The sequence below is a fragment of the Hemitrygon akajei genome, chromosome 7, assembly GCF_048418815.1.
Source record: "Hemitrygon akajei chromosome 7, sHemAka1.3, whole genome shotgun sequence".
In the NCBI taxonomy this organism is placed as follows: Eukaryota; Metazoa; Chordata; class Chondrichthyes; order Myliobatiformes; family Dasyatidae; genus Hemitrygon; species Hemitrygon akajei.
In genome coordinates this window covers 46,771,002-46,785,426 of record NC_133130.1, presented here as the reverse complement: position 1 = coordinate 46,785,426, position 14,425 = coordinate 46,771,002, and the positions used below count along the sequence as shown (strand labels likewise).

Below are 14,425 nucleotides of genomic sequence, written 5' to 3'. Positions count from 1 at the left end.
AAATTTATACAGTCTTTTCTTGTTTCATATTTTCTTGTGTGTTTATTACTGGTTGGTGGATGGTGTGATTTTGAAACTGCTTCGTGTATCTGCAGGCTGGGGTAAATTTGCTCGTCTGACAAGGGCACTCACAAGCAGCAGAGGTGTTTTACAACAACTTGCTCCCGCTGTGCACAAAGGAGAAAGTATACACAAGCACTCACGGCTGGCTGAGGTGAGGCTGCTAATAATAAAATGGTTGTGAAATTATGTCAAACAAGTTAGTCTTTTCCTTATTGTGTAGGTGATAAAGGAATAATTTGGCTCTGTCTTACATTTTCATAACCATGGGATATTTTAGTCAGTTTGCAGTCAATCAACTACTTTCCAAAGAAAGTAGTTGAACAGAGTAAAATGCAAAATTTCGAGTGGTGTAATATTTCGAAGTGTCATAAACAATGAGGAGGATAGCAATTACCAAAAATCAAGTGGCAGATGAAATTTAACATGGTGAAATTATCTATTCAATTAAAAGAGTAAGATGAGTTAATATAAACCATATAGCATTGTCTTATAGAGTATGCAGGAACAGAAAGGGCTGGGTGTACATGTGCATAAATCTTTGAAAGCTACATGACATTTTGACTAAGTGGCTAATAAAGGATATGGAATCCTTCATACTATATATGTCATAGTACAAAAGGAGAAAAGTTGTGTTAATTTTGATTTTCACTTCATTCAAGAGATGTGAGCTTTGTGGGCTGAACCAGCATTTGATTGTCCATTATCCTTGAGTAGGTGATGGTGAGCTGCAGTCATTGAGGTGCAGGTATAGCTGCACTGTGATTAGGGAGAGAGATTCAGTCATGATAATTTCCAAGTCAGCTTGGTGTGGCTTGGTGTGGCTTGGTGTGGCTTGCAGGACAACCTCCAGGCTGTGGCATTCCTATGCTTGGGCTGCCCTCACACTTCTAGCTGAGGTCATAGGTTAGGAACGTGCTGTCTTAGGAACCCAGTGAGTTGCTACAGCTCCTGTGCGTGAGTGAATGGTTGTGGCGGGTTGTTGGTCAAGTGAGCTGTGACGTCTGTACGGTGTTGCGTTTCTTGAGTGTTGTTGAACTTGCACTCATCCAGGCAAATGAAGGCTGTTCTGTCACACTCCTTGTAGGTGGTGGGCAGGCTTTATGGAGTTAGGAAGTGCTGCAGCATTTCTTCTCTATGATCAGTTCTTACAGACTATTGTGTAAAAACTTCGGTTCATTTTCTGAACTATAGTAATCCCCTGGATATTGATGTGGGGATTCATTGAATTATATTGCCATTGAAGGTTGGGGGTGATGGCTGGATTTTCTCTTACTGGATATTGCCATTGCTGGTACTTTTGTGGTGTGGCCTGGATATTGTCCGTGTTTTGCTGCATTTCAGTGTGGACTGCTTCCTTATCTGAGGAGGCACAAGTGGTGCTGAACATTGTGTAATCAATAGTGACCCTCCCTAGTTCTGAGCTTTCAGATGAAGAAAGGTCATCACTTGTTGTTCTAGGCTCAACCATACTCTGCTGCTTCATTAAGCAACTGAATATGGTAGGGCCTAGGAATTACCCTGAGGAACTCCTGCAGAGATGTCCTGCAGCTGAGATGATTGACCTCCAACCACCACAGTCTCCTTCCTTGGTGACAGGTATGATTCCAACCAGCAGAGGAATTCCCCTTGATGCCCACTGACTCCAGTTTAGCTAGGGTGCTTTGATGCCATACTCAGTCAAATGCTGGCTTGACATCAAGGGCAGCTACACTCACATCATCTCTGGAGTTGAGGGCCATTGTCCAAGGTTTACACTAAGGCTGCAATGAGTCAGGAGCTGGGTGACTTTAGTGGTGCCCAGAGGGAACTTCTGTGAACAGAGTGCTGCAGAGCAAGAGCTGCTTGATAGCACTGTTATACATTGCTGATGTTCAAAAATAGACTGATAGATAGATAGATAGATAGATAGATAGATACTTTATTCATCCCCAAGGGGAAATTCAATGTTCCTCCAGTATGATATCACATAAACACAAGACAGACCAAGACTAACTGACCAAAAAAACCACATAATTATAACATACAGTTACAACAGTGCAAAGCAATACCATAATTTGATAAGAGCAGACCATGGGCACGGTAAAAAAAAGTCTCAAAGTCCCAGATAGCCCATCATCTCACGCAGATGGCAGAAGGAAGAAACCTCCAACGTGGCAAAACTTCCCGATGCAGCCTCTGGAAGCACCCGAGCACAGCCAACTGTGAGTCCGTCCGAAAAACTTCCGACAACTTCGTGCCTCCGACCAGCCCTCCGACACCGAGCACCGAGCACCATCTCTGCCGAGTGCTTCAACCCCGGCTCCGGCCACCAAGCAACAGGCAAAGCCGAGGATTCGGGGCCTTCCTCTCTGGAGATCTCTCCGATCGCTCAGTAGCAGCGTCAGCAGCACAGGCATGTCAGAAGTTTCGCCAGATGTTCCTCCGTGCTTCACACATCCGTCCCAATCAAATCAGGATTGTGCACGGCCCCTACTTACAGATAACGGATATTCCTTACTGGAGTGGCCGCTGCGCCCTGCGTCGTCGCGCCGCCATCTTGATGATAGGGCGATAATTGGCTGGGCCGGATTGATCCTCGCTCTTGTGAACAGGACGTACCTGGGCAGTTCTTCACATTGTTTAGTGGATAGCAGTATTGCAGCTGTACTGTATCAGTTTGGCCAAGGACATTTCAAGTCGTGGAGCACAAGTCTACTGTAGTACGGTTAGAATGTTGTCAGGACCCATAGCCTTTGCTGTATCCATTGCCTTTAGCCTTCTCTTGATATCACGTGCAGTGAATCTAATTGGTTGGAGACTGACATCCATCATGCTGAGAAATCCTGGAGGAGGCTGAGATAGATCAAGCATCGTACACATCTGCCTAAAGCACTGATAAGGACACAAGTGAATATTCTAGGCAGCAGAAAGGATATCAAGCTCTGGAGAGAGTTAGGAAAAGATTTACTAGAATGTGGGAATTCAGCTGCAAGCTTAAAGGAATAAGATTGTTCCTCTTGGCAATAAGATATGAGGAGGTTTGATACAAGTCCAGAAGATAATGGCAGGTTTAGATAGGGTAGATAGAGTAACATTATTTCTTTTGGAAGATGTTCAAAGACCTGGGGTTCGTGTTTAAAGTTTTGGGCAAAAGATGTGAGGAAATTTAAAAAAAACATTTTTACTTAGAACAGTTAGAATCTGTATTTCATCACCAGTAAGAGCGGTGGAAGAAGAATAAATCAGTGCCTTCAAAAGGAAATTGGATAGATGTTTAAAATGGAATAATTTTGTGGGGATGTCAGGAAAGAGCAGGAAAATGTCACTGACAGGCTTGCTCTGAAGAGGCTAAGGACTTAATAGACTGAAGGGACTTATTCCTGTACCCTAACAATTCTATAATTCTGAAACTGAGGAATAAATACTCACCAGAATCCTGGGAAGAAGTCCTCTGCCCTCCTTCAAAATAGTAGTATGAGGCCTATAACATTCATTGAGAGAAGATGTAAGGGTTAAATTAACATCTCAAAAGTCTGCACCTCTTCACATCCAGTAGATGCTAAAGTCTCTCTGTTGACTTTGTACTTGATTTTCTGGAGTGGGGTTTGAAATTACAGCTTTCTGCTTCAAAGCGGGAGTGTTCTCTTCAAATTCTGGTACTGAATGCAGTAAATATAATCTGACAAAATGATATTCTGCCATTTTATGCTTTCTTAATCATTGTTCAAAGTCTTCAAAAATTTTCATTATCAAAATATAAAATTGCAATGTTTTGCTGGTACTTTTCCTGTCTGTGAGCTTGGAAGCAGCCAGAGATAAATTTTCAGCTCTGAGTTACTGACGTGGATGTTCATTCATCTCATAGTCTGTATGCAAAGATGGCTGATATATTTGTCTGTCACTATTTTCCATAGTAATTCATTATACAGTATGTTAAGGAGATTTTAAATTTCTATCTGAAATCATGCTGTCCACTACTTCCTAAATTTACTTTGCTGAAAATGGTTTGGTTTGCATCAAAGATTGTTGTGGAATTAAATTTGTGCTATTAAATGACAAATAATTGTACCTGAATCTTGCATTGTAAATAATGAGAGAACTAAAATGGAATCAGGACACAAAAGAAAATTATTATGAGTATTATGCAAATATAATTTTATTGAATGTTAATCACTGATCACTGGATTGTAAGGTGTACATTAGAAACGGGGTTCAGCATAATATAACATTTTAAACTATATTACAAAAATGTGTGTTTAAAAAGTGGATGCTATTAAGCACTTACCCTGTGACGTTTAGCTCTTTTTGATTTACTGATATGATTCTTAGGTGACGCTAATAATTGGTTTCCATGGTAAAAATTCTGCTAAGATTTCAGAACTGCTATTACTTCAAACACTTTGTGCTTTGAAGTCCTTGTTGCAAAGCTGAGATTAGCAATTACCAGTTTTCTGAACAGAACATGCACATACCTTTATCATCAAGATGAATAGCAATACATGCACTGCTCTCCTTCCAATTTACTGTTTGAAAACCTCTGATGTCATGAATTATTTAAAACATGATACATGTTGTCATCTTTACTTGTTTAATTTAGCATAGAAACAGGTCCTTCTTAGGATCCCCCTTTCCTTGAACTGCCGAAACTATCTCATTCCCCCTTTTTGCCCTTCTAACTTCCTTCTTAAGTTTACTCCTACTTTAGGACATCTCTTTAACTGCAAACAGTTTCTCCTGTCGACTTTTGAAAGTTCCTGTATCATACGATCAAATTAGTCTTAGGACTTTAACTTGAGAACCAGTCCTATCCAGTCCATGATGTGCCATGAAATTAATGGCATCATATTCACTGGTCCCAAATGGCTCTCCCATTGACACATTAACTACTTGTCCAGCCTAATTTCCGAAGAGGAGTTTCCCTTCTCTTGTACGGTCATCTATATATTGCTTCATAGAACTTCCTTGGACACATTTAACAAATTCTGCTCCATCTAATCCCTTAGCACTCAGGCAGAACAGTCAATATGAGGGGAAGTTGAAATCACCAATTAGTACAACTTTACCTGTGATTTGATGTCTCTTCCTCATATGTGTTAAAATTGGTATTCTACTTACTCTTTGAAATATGGTTGGTGTTACAGCTCAGTGATCCCAGATATAATTGCTGCTCAAATTTGATAACTTTAGGTTTTTTTTATACTTAGCCAAGCTGTTTGGTAGAGGTTGTTAGTCATGCTTTTCTGGATATGTAAAAGTGGATGGGATTTTATCAGTGCCAACAAATACACTGATATCTGAAAACATTATTGAGGAGTATTATTGATGATTATGAGCAATCACTTTTACACCTTTAAACCCTGATATGTCTACACAGAGGAACATACAATAACATTACTGACCTTTAAGGATTTGACTGTGGAAATCTCAGTGATTCCTGAATACTTGAAATTGTTGAAACCAATAAGAAGTTGAGAATTTATCTTTTAAAAACTTAAGTAAAAGCTGAATCATACTTTTTTTGTAGGGGAGGGAGTGGAATAGTGGTTAGTGTACATTGGAGAACATAAGTATGTTATAAGAAATCTTGTGCATTATGATCTCTATAAGAGATATTCCAATACATTATATCTCAAAGGAATAAGAGCAGAAAATATTGGAAATGATAAGCTGGTTAGGTAATCATGGGGAGAGAAATAATACTGACTTTTCATGTCAGTGTACTTTCATGGAACTTAATATGAATTCTGAGGAAAGGAAATTGAACTGAAACATTTCTGTTTCTTTCTTTAGAGATGCTACCCGAGTTGCTGAGTATTTTAAGAATATTGGTCCTTTTTAGGTTTCTGCATATGCAATATGTTACTTATGGAATCCCATTAAATGAGTCCGCCTTTGCCTATTTTAAGGCAATTTTTATTCTTTAGCAATGCAATGATCAGGTTTCATAACCTAATCCATACTGCACAATAAGATGTATAAGACCATCCCATTGTGATTGCATTGATCTGGGCATCTGGATGTTTTGCATCTTCTTGTATCTCCTGAGCTGTTGGTTTTACACTCAGATTCTCCTGGGTGACTATGTACTATGTGCTGTTCTGATTGTTAATTTGCACCCCAAAGCTTTACATGAAATTAGTAAGAACATCTTACTCTTATGTCATGTACTCAATTGTCCTTTCAAACTGTTTCCAGATTTCCGAGGTTTCATTTCAACTGATAAACCCAAAACAATCCATAATGATGTAAAATAATTGCAGATGCTGGAAATCTGAAATAAAATCAGAAATTGCTGGAAGTACTCAGCAGGTTGGGCAGCATCTGGGGAGAGAGAAGCAGAGTTAATATTTCAAGTCAATGACCTTTCATCAGAATTGACCTTCTAACACTTGACTTATTTACTAACTGTTTGACTTACTAATATTTCCAAAATATTTTATTTTATATTAATTCAATTTTAAATTGTAAAGGGTTGGATGAAAGGACCGACTTTGAAGTTGAAAAGACACCCGAGTGTTGTAGAGTATGCCATTTTCTTTCTGCTAGTGCTTGCACAAAATTTCCTGTATGGGGCAGTATTCATTTGAGGTTAAATTATTTGGCCATCTGAGCACAAGATGGTTTTCCTGGTTGAGAACCCAGTAGGCTTAATTACTACAACACAGCCAGCTTTCACCCATTGGGCTAATGCTGGCATCCAGCAGACCAATCCCATCAGTCCTATTTTCTGTCTCCTTACATCCTTGCCACATATACTCTCTCAAATGCCTGTTAACCACACTTTGGTTCATGGGCTACTTACTTACACTCAGATATAGTCATATTTGGGAGCTGAGAGAAAACTAGAGTTCCTTGTGGAAACACACACAGTCATAGGGAGAACATGCAAACTGCTTGAGTGATCAGAATTAAGCCGTGGTTTCTGGAGTTGTGAGTTAGCAACACTGTACATGGCAGGATTCCCATCAGTTTGTCAGAGCAAAGGGTGACGTTCTGAATGTCCTATAGCTCATGATGATCAAGTAAATTACCTCAAAAAAGTAGGAATTGGCTATTTAGAAAAGTCTTCCTAAGCCTTTGGGTGGAGTTTTAACCTTCTCTGCCTTGATTAAAATCAGAGCTAAAATCCAATCAATGTACTTAGTAAAATTCATTGCTCACAAACCTACTTTGACATTGGAAGTGTCTGACTGACTGGGCTGTTATCTCACAAGTCTGTACTTACCCTGGTTAGGAGTGACAGCAAAGATGCATAAACATATGTTAACAATGATTCCCTTGTCAGCCACCACTCCTTGAGAACATTTGTTTACTATGAACCTTGTTCTTTTGAAATACTCAGTGATAACTACCATTGAGAAATTGAATTTGTTTTGTTAAAATTGTAATGCCATTTATCAGTTTGAACAAACTAATTGATCAGAATAATGGGCTGGATCTTCCTGAACCCTGCTGATCAGTTGGAGTCACCCCCTGCTTTTTGCTTCATTCATCTGGTTGGGTTACAAAGGGCCCTCTGCATCTTGGAATTGTGGTGAAGTCTAAGTAACAACATGGCTTCAAATAGTGTATTGTTATGAACCCCGTAACTAGGTGTCTTACCAGCAAAGATAGGAGTAGCCGTTGAAGTCTGATGATACTATTTTTAACAGTATTTATTAGTAAAAATACACAAAAATAATATCAATGCAAATATACAGATAATATACGTCGTCAATACTAAACCTAAAAGTGCGGGTATAATAATAATCAATAAGAAATAAGCTCTATCATTGTCTAGGGGATAATGAATTGTCCGATGGAAATATAAAGTTCAGTTCAGTTCATACAGGCTGCTGTCGTTGCTGATCACCGTGTGGCAATTGTTGGAGAGAGAGAGAGAGAGAGAGAGAGAGAAAAACTTGCTGACTTTCCTTGTTACGATCTTGATCCGTATCCGTCCTTTAGCTAGACCGTTCCGTGGAGGACTCGTCACCCAGGCAAAGGTGGACACACACACAAGCCCCCCACCGGTCTCGTAGCCTTTCTCCTGGTGCGTCTGGACCCTACTTTTATCCTCACTCACAGGGTCTCAGGTGTCAATCAGGTTGGGATGATGCAATCCCTCAACCAGACCCCTCTGGTTGCCCCCTGAGGGGTTTCAATGAATAGTACAGTACTCAATACACAATTCCTCCTTCAAGAGAGAATAGCAGTAATCTCTCTCTTTGTCAGTAGGAGACATTCCACCTTGTGTATTCTGCATTGTCTATAACAACTGCCTTTTCTGTTATCCTGCGTCTCCCTCTCATTACTGACATGATGTGTATCTCTCTCATTTCCTGGGTATCAGACCCGAAATAATAGCGATTTTGCGATTCTCAAAAAGGGGGGGGCGACTTTGCTCCCTTCATTCGTAACAATATTGCTGACGTCACTGGACATCTCTGGCAGGCTTTGATGCACAAAGATAGAGGGATGGGGAATAGACTATGGGAGTGTGGGGGTGCAACATTTCTTTTTGTCAAAGTCTGCAATTTTGAAGAGTTTAAAATGTTTTTCATATCCCGGAACATTTGCAAAATATTAAGGTTAATGTAAATATGTTGGAAAAAAAGACTATAATTTGACTTTTTAAACATTAAATAACACATACCAAACAGTTGGACATGATTTAAAGACCATAAGACATAGGAGCAAAATTAGGCTAATTGGCCTATTGAGTCTACTCTGCCATTTGATCATGGCTGAATTATATTTTACTCTCAGCCACGTTCTTCCTTCTTCCCATAACTTCTAGTTCCCAAACTAATGAAGAATCTATCAATCTCCAATTTAAATACAGGTATAGCCAATTACTTGACCTCCATAGCTGTCTGTGGCAATGAATTCTACAAATTCACCACTCTCTGATTAAAGAAATTCTTCCTCATATTTGCTCTAAAGGGTCATCCTTGTATTCTGAGGGCTGTACCCTCTGGTCCTAAAGTCTCCCGTTATTGGAAACCCCCTCTGCATGACCACTCTATCTAGGCCTTTCAGTATTTGATAGATTTCATTGAGGTTGCACTCCCACCCCACCACCAATGCTTCTCGTTCTTCTGTTTCTGGGCCTATAGTCCAGTGAGTACTGGAATACATATTGCCTTTATATTATAGTCTTCTAGAAATGAATGCTAACATTGCATTTGACTTCTTTACTACCAACTCGACCTGTAAGTTAACCTTCAGGGAATCCTGCACTAGGGCTCCCAAGACCCTTTACACCTCCGATTCCTGAATTTGCTCCTTCTTTAGGAAATAGTTTACACCTTTATACCTTCTAACAATGTGCATATTCATACACTTCCCTGCACTGTTTACATCTGCCATTTCTTTGCTCATCCTCCTAATCTTGTGCGGTTTAGTTCATCTGTTCAGGGTGACATCTATCTGCAGACCTTTCAGCTTCCCAAGCACCTACTCCTTAGTATTCATGACTACATTCACTTCTGTCCTCTGACATTCTTTGTGAATTTCCACAGTGAAGACTGTTTTAAAATACTTACTCAGTTTGCCTGCCCTTTCTTTGCCACCATTATTATCCCCAAAGTAAACGAGTTAAACACAATTTTCATGTAGGCTGAGAATCTCCATTAGAATGGGATCTTTGATCCTTTGTCAGGTCTAACACAGGATTGTCCACTGTTGTCATTTCTCAGGCACTTGTTTCCAAATCACTTGCCAAAGAGAAATAGCTGATCTGCTGCTATGTTCACACTTCTGAAGTATACTATATTGATTAAAATGTTAGTATGTTAATATCTAATAATGATATATTTTGGTTGTGTCTTTTCCATGCAGGTTTTACAGCTTGGTTCTGAGATTCTTCCACAGTACAAACAAGAAGCACCAAAGACTCCACCCCATATCATCCTGCATTACTGTGCATTCAAAACTTCCTGGGATTGGATTATTCTGATCCTGACCTTCTACACTGCAATCATGGTTCCATACAATGTCTCCTTCAAGACCAAACAAAACAATGTGACTTGGTTGGTGGTTGACAGCATAGTTGATGTAATCTTTTTGGTAGACATTGTCCTCAATTTTCATACCACTTTTGTTGGGCCAGCAGGGGAAGTAATTTCAGATCCTAAACTCATCCGCATGAACTACTTGAAGACTTGGTTTGTAATAGATCTCCTCTCCTGTTTGCCATATGATGTTATCAACGCCTTTGAGAATGTTGATGAGGTGAGTATATGAAAAGTTATTCTCTGAATTAATTTTTTTAAATCAAAATATATTTCAGGAATCAAGTAACTTACTTCAGATCCAGTGTAGAAAGAGGAAAGTATATCTTTTTTTAAATCCAGAGTGTTTTCAATCATTCTTACTGAAATGTGTTTTTTATGAAAACCAGAGACCCGTGGAGTTATAATGCACTGAAATATGCCCTTCAGCCCAACATGTCCATGCTGAAGAATCTTTCCTGAGCTAATTCTAACTGCCTGCTTTCAGCTTATTTCCTTCTAAACCTTTCCTAACTATCAACCTGCCCAAAGGTCTTTGAAATATTGTTATTTTACTTGCCCCTACTTCTTCCTTTGTTAGCTCATACCATATACCTACCACCCACCATGTGCAAAGCCTGCTCTAGAGGACCCCTTTAAATCTTTCCCCCTTATGTTAACCTATACCGTCTAGTTTTAGACTCACCCACACTCGGAAAAAGATCATCCACCTTATTTATGACCCTCCATTTTATAAACCTCTATAAGGTCACCCCACAGCCTCCTTTATTCCTGATAAAGCAGTATCACCCCATCTAATCTTTCTTTGTAACTCAAACCTTGCAGTCCCAGCAACATCCTTGTGAGTCTTACTTGCACCCTCTGTTACTTAATCAGATCCTTAGTCAATTGATTTCTTTCAGTGAACATGCAGGTAAGTGCAAAGCTGAACTTGCTGTCTTCAGGAAGGAGGACAATTAGAGGTGAAATAAATCCTTGCAGTTGAGGAATGATTTAGGGGAGGTTATTTTCACCTTCACTCTCTGTGCAGGGTAATCAGCAAATTTGTTCCTTCAAAGGTCAGATCACAGAATATATATAAGAGTTGCAGTGTTATGTTGCAACTTTACAAGACACTGGTGAAGCTGCTTTTGATGTGTTATATGTAATTCTGGTTGCCATGCTAGAGAAAGAATGTGATGGCACTTGAGAGAATGCAGAGAAAATTCACCTAGATGTGTTCTAAATTGGAGGAGTTAGTTTTGGATAGCCATTCCCTGGAACCACTGAAAAACTGAAATTTTATTTGGAATCCACAAGCCATTATTCTGAATTGAATACCGCCATAGTGTATATTAGGACTATATTCTGAAGCATAATATGGATTATGTTACTCATTGAGCCTCACTGAACATTACATGTTACTCCAAGAATTAGAATTCAAACACTCAAATGCATTTTGCAAACTGATAGATACGTTAGCAAATGTTTATTGTGTTAATTTTTATTAGTCTCTGCAAATATTGATAAGATAATGGATGAGCTAATTTCAGATAACATTCAGGGACTTCTAAAAATCAAAGGACAAAGGATAAAGTATTCGAGAAATTCCTTAGTTTAAAAGTGGATAAATCAACAGGATTAATGGCCTGCATCCAAGGGTTTTAAAGGAAGTGGCTGCAGAGATAGTGGATACATTGGCTGAAATTTTTCAAAACTCACTAAGATCTGGAATGAAGACTTGAAAAGAGCCAGTGCATTTCCTTTTTCAAAAAGGAAGGAAGACAAAGGTGTGGGCAGTCAGTTTGACTTTTACTTTTAGCAAGATGCTAGGATAAATAATCAAGCAGGAAATAATTAATCACACAGGAAAGCTGAATAAAATCAAACCTGCTTTCATAAAGTATGATTGCTCAAAGGGAGGTGACAGAAGGGAACTTGTAGATGTAGCATATTTAGATTTCCAAAAGGAATTGACAAGACCATAAGACATAGGAGCAGAATTAGGCCAAATGGCCTATTGAGTCGGCTCCCCTATTTCATCATGGCTGATCCAATTTTCCTCTCAGCCCTGATCATCTGCCTTCTCCCTGTATCCCTTAATCAGAATCAGAATCAGGTTTATTATTACCGGCGTGTGACGTGAAATTTGTTAACTCAGCAGCAACAGTTCAATGCAATACATAATCTAGCAGAGAAAAAAGAAGAAATAAAAATAATATTAAATATTTTTTAAAAAAATAAACAAGTAAATCAATTATGTATATTGAATAGGTTAAAAAGTGCAAAAATAGAAATACCATATATTTTTTAAAAAGTGAGGTAGTGTCCAAAGATTCAATGTCCATTTCGGAATTGGATGGCAGAGGGGAAGAAGCTGTTCCTGAATTGCTGAGTGTGTGCCTTCAGGCTTCTGTATCTCCTACCTGATGGTAACAGTGAGAAAGGGGCATGCCCTGGGTGCTGGAGGTCTTCAATAATGGACACCCATCTATCCTGAGGCTATGTCTTCTGGTCTTAGACTCTCCCACCATAGAAAACATCTTCCCCACATCCACTCTATCAAGGCCTTTCACCATTCGATAGGTTTCAATGAGGTCACCCCTCATTCTTCTGAATTCTAGTGAATACAGGCCCAGAGCCTCAAACACTCTTCATATGACAAGCCATTCAGTCCTGAAATCATTTTCGTGAACTTCCTTTGAACCCCTTCCAGTTTCAGTGCATCCTTTCTAAGGGGCCAAAAACTGCTCACAATAATCCAAGTGAGGTCTCACCAGTGCTTAATAAAGTCGCAAAATGACATCCTTGCTTTTATATTCCAGTCCTCTTGAAATGAATGCTAACTTTGCATTTGCCTTCCTCACCACTGACTCAATCTACAAATTAACCTTTAGGGAATCCTGCACAAGGACTCCCAAGTCCCTTTGTGCCTCTTTTTTTTTGTACTTTCTCTCCATTTAGAAAACAGTCAACCCGTTCATTTCTTCTACTAAAGTGCATGACCATATACTTCCCAACACTGTATTCCATCTGCCATTTCATTGACCATTCTCCTAATCTTTCGAAGTCCTTTAGGAGCCTCTTCTCTTCCTCAAAACTACCTGCCCCTCCACCTCTCTTCCTATTGTCTGAAAACAAAGCCATCTATTCCATCATTGAAATCATTGACATATAATATAAAAAGAATTGGTGCCAACACAGACCTCTGTGGAACACCCCTAGTCACCAGCAGCCAGTCAGAAAAGGCTCCCTTTATTCTCACTCTTTGTCCCTTGCCAATCAGCCACTGTATTATCCATGCTAGAATCTTTTCTGTAATACTATGGGCTCCTGGCTTATTAAGCAGACTCATGTGTGGCAACTTGTCAAAGACCTTCTGAAAATCCAAACACATAACATCCACAGATTCTCCTTTGCCTTTCTTGCTTATTAGTTCTAAAAAACAATTTCAACAGATTTGTCAGGCAAGAGTTTCCCTCAAAGAAACCATGTTGCCTATGGCCTATTTTATCATCTGCCTCCAAAAGTACCCAGAGACCTCATCCTTAATAATCGACTCTAACATCTTCCCAACTACTGAGGTCAGACTAACTGGCCTGTAATTTCCTTTCTTCTGCCTCTCTCTCGTCTTGAACAGTGGAGTGACATTTGCAATTATCCCGTCTACTGGAACCATTCCAGAATCTAACGATAGTTGAAAAATCATTACTAATGCCCCTACAATCTCTTTAGCCACCTCTTTCAGAACCCTGGGATGTATACCATCTGGTCCAGGTGACTTATCTACCTTCAATCCTTTCAGTTTCCCAAGAACCGCCTCTCTAGTTAATGAGAACGTCACACACTCCCTGACCCCTGCCACTTCCACCACTCGTTTATAATTGACCTTAAGGGATCTGACAGGGTAGATATAGAGATGCTTCCACTAATTCCAGTTCATTGCACAGCACCCAATCCAGAATAGCTGATCCCCTAGTGGGCTCAATCCTAAACTACTCTGAAAAGCCATCTCATAGGCATTCTAGAAACTCCTCCTCTTGGAATCCAGCACCAACCTGATTTTCCCAATCCACCTGCATATTGAAATCCCCCATGACTATTGTAACATTGCCCTTTTGTAATGTATTTTCTGTCTCCCAATGCAGCTGTAGACCATAACCTCACTACTGCTTGTGGTCTGTATACAACTCCCATCAGGGTCTTTTTACCCTTGCAGTTCCTTAGCTCTATCCACAATGATTCACCATCTTCTGACCCCATGTCACCTCTTTCTAAGGACATGATTTCAGTTTTTACCAGCAGAGCAATGCTGCTTCCCTGCCTTCCTGCCTGTCCTTTCAATACAGGTGAACATAACGAGATTGTTGATCTCCCTCTGGTTAAGGTGCAACCCATCCTGCTTCTAC

The 14,425-nt window shown here is 39.7% G+C and overlaps 1 protein-coding gene across 2 annotated transcripts in view; it reads left to right on the top strand.

Moving 5' to 3' along the window:
- kcnh1a (potassium voltage-gated channel, subfamily H (eag-related), member 1a) overlaps positions 1-14,425 on the top strand; it is a 263,321-nt gene that overhangs the window by 34,446 nt on the left and 214,450 nt on the right. For both annotated transcript variants that reach the window (XR_012099590.1, XM_073050741.1), the window contains exons 5-6: positions 96-214; positions 9,865-10,257. Coding sequence is in view for 1 of the 2 variants with exons in the window: in XM_073050741.1 (XP_072906842.1) it covers positions 96-214; positions 9,865-10,257 (512 nt within the window). In the remaining variant the exon portion in view is untranslated. The remainder of the gene's footprint in view (positions 1-95; positions 215-9,864; positions 10,258-14,425) is intronic.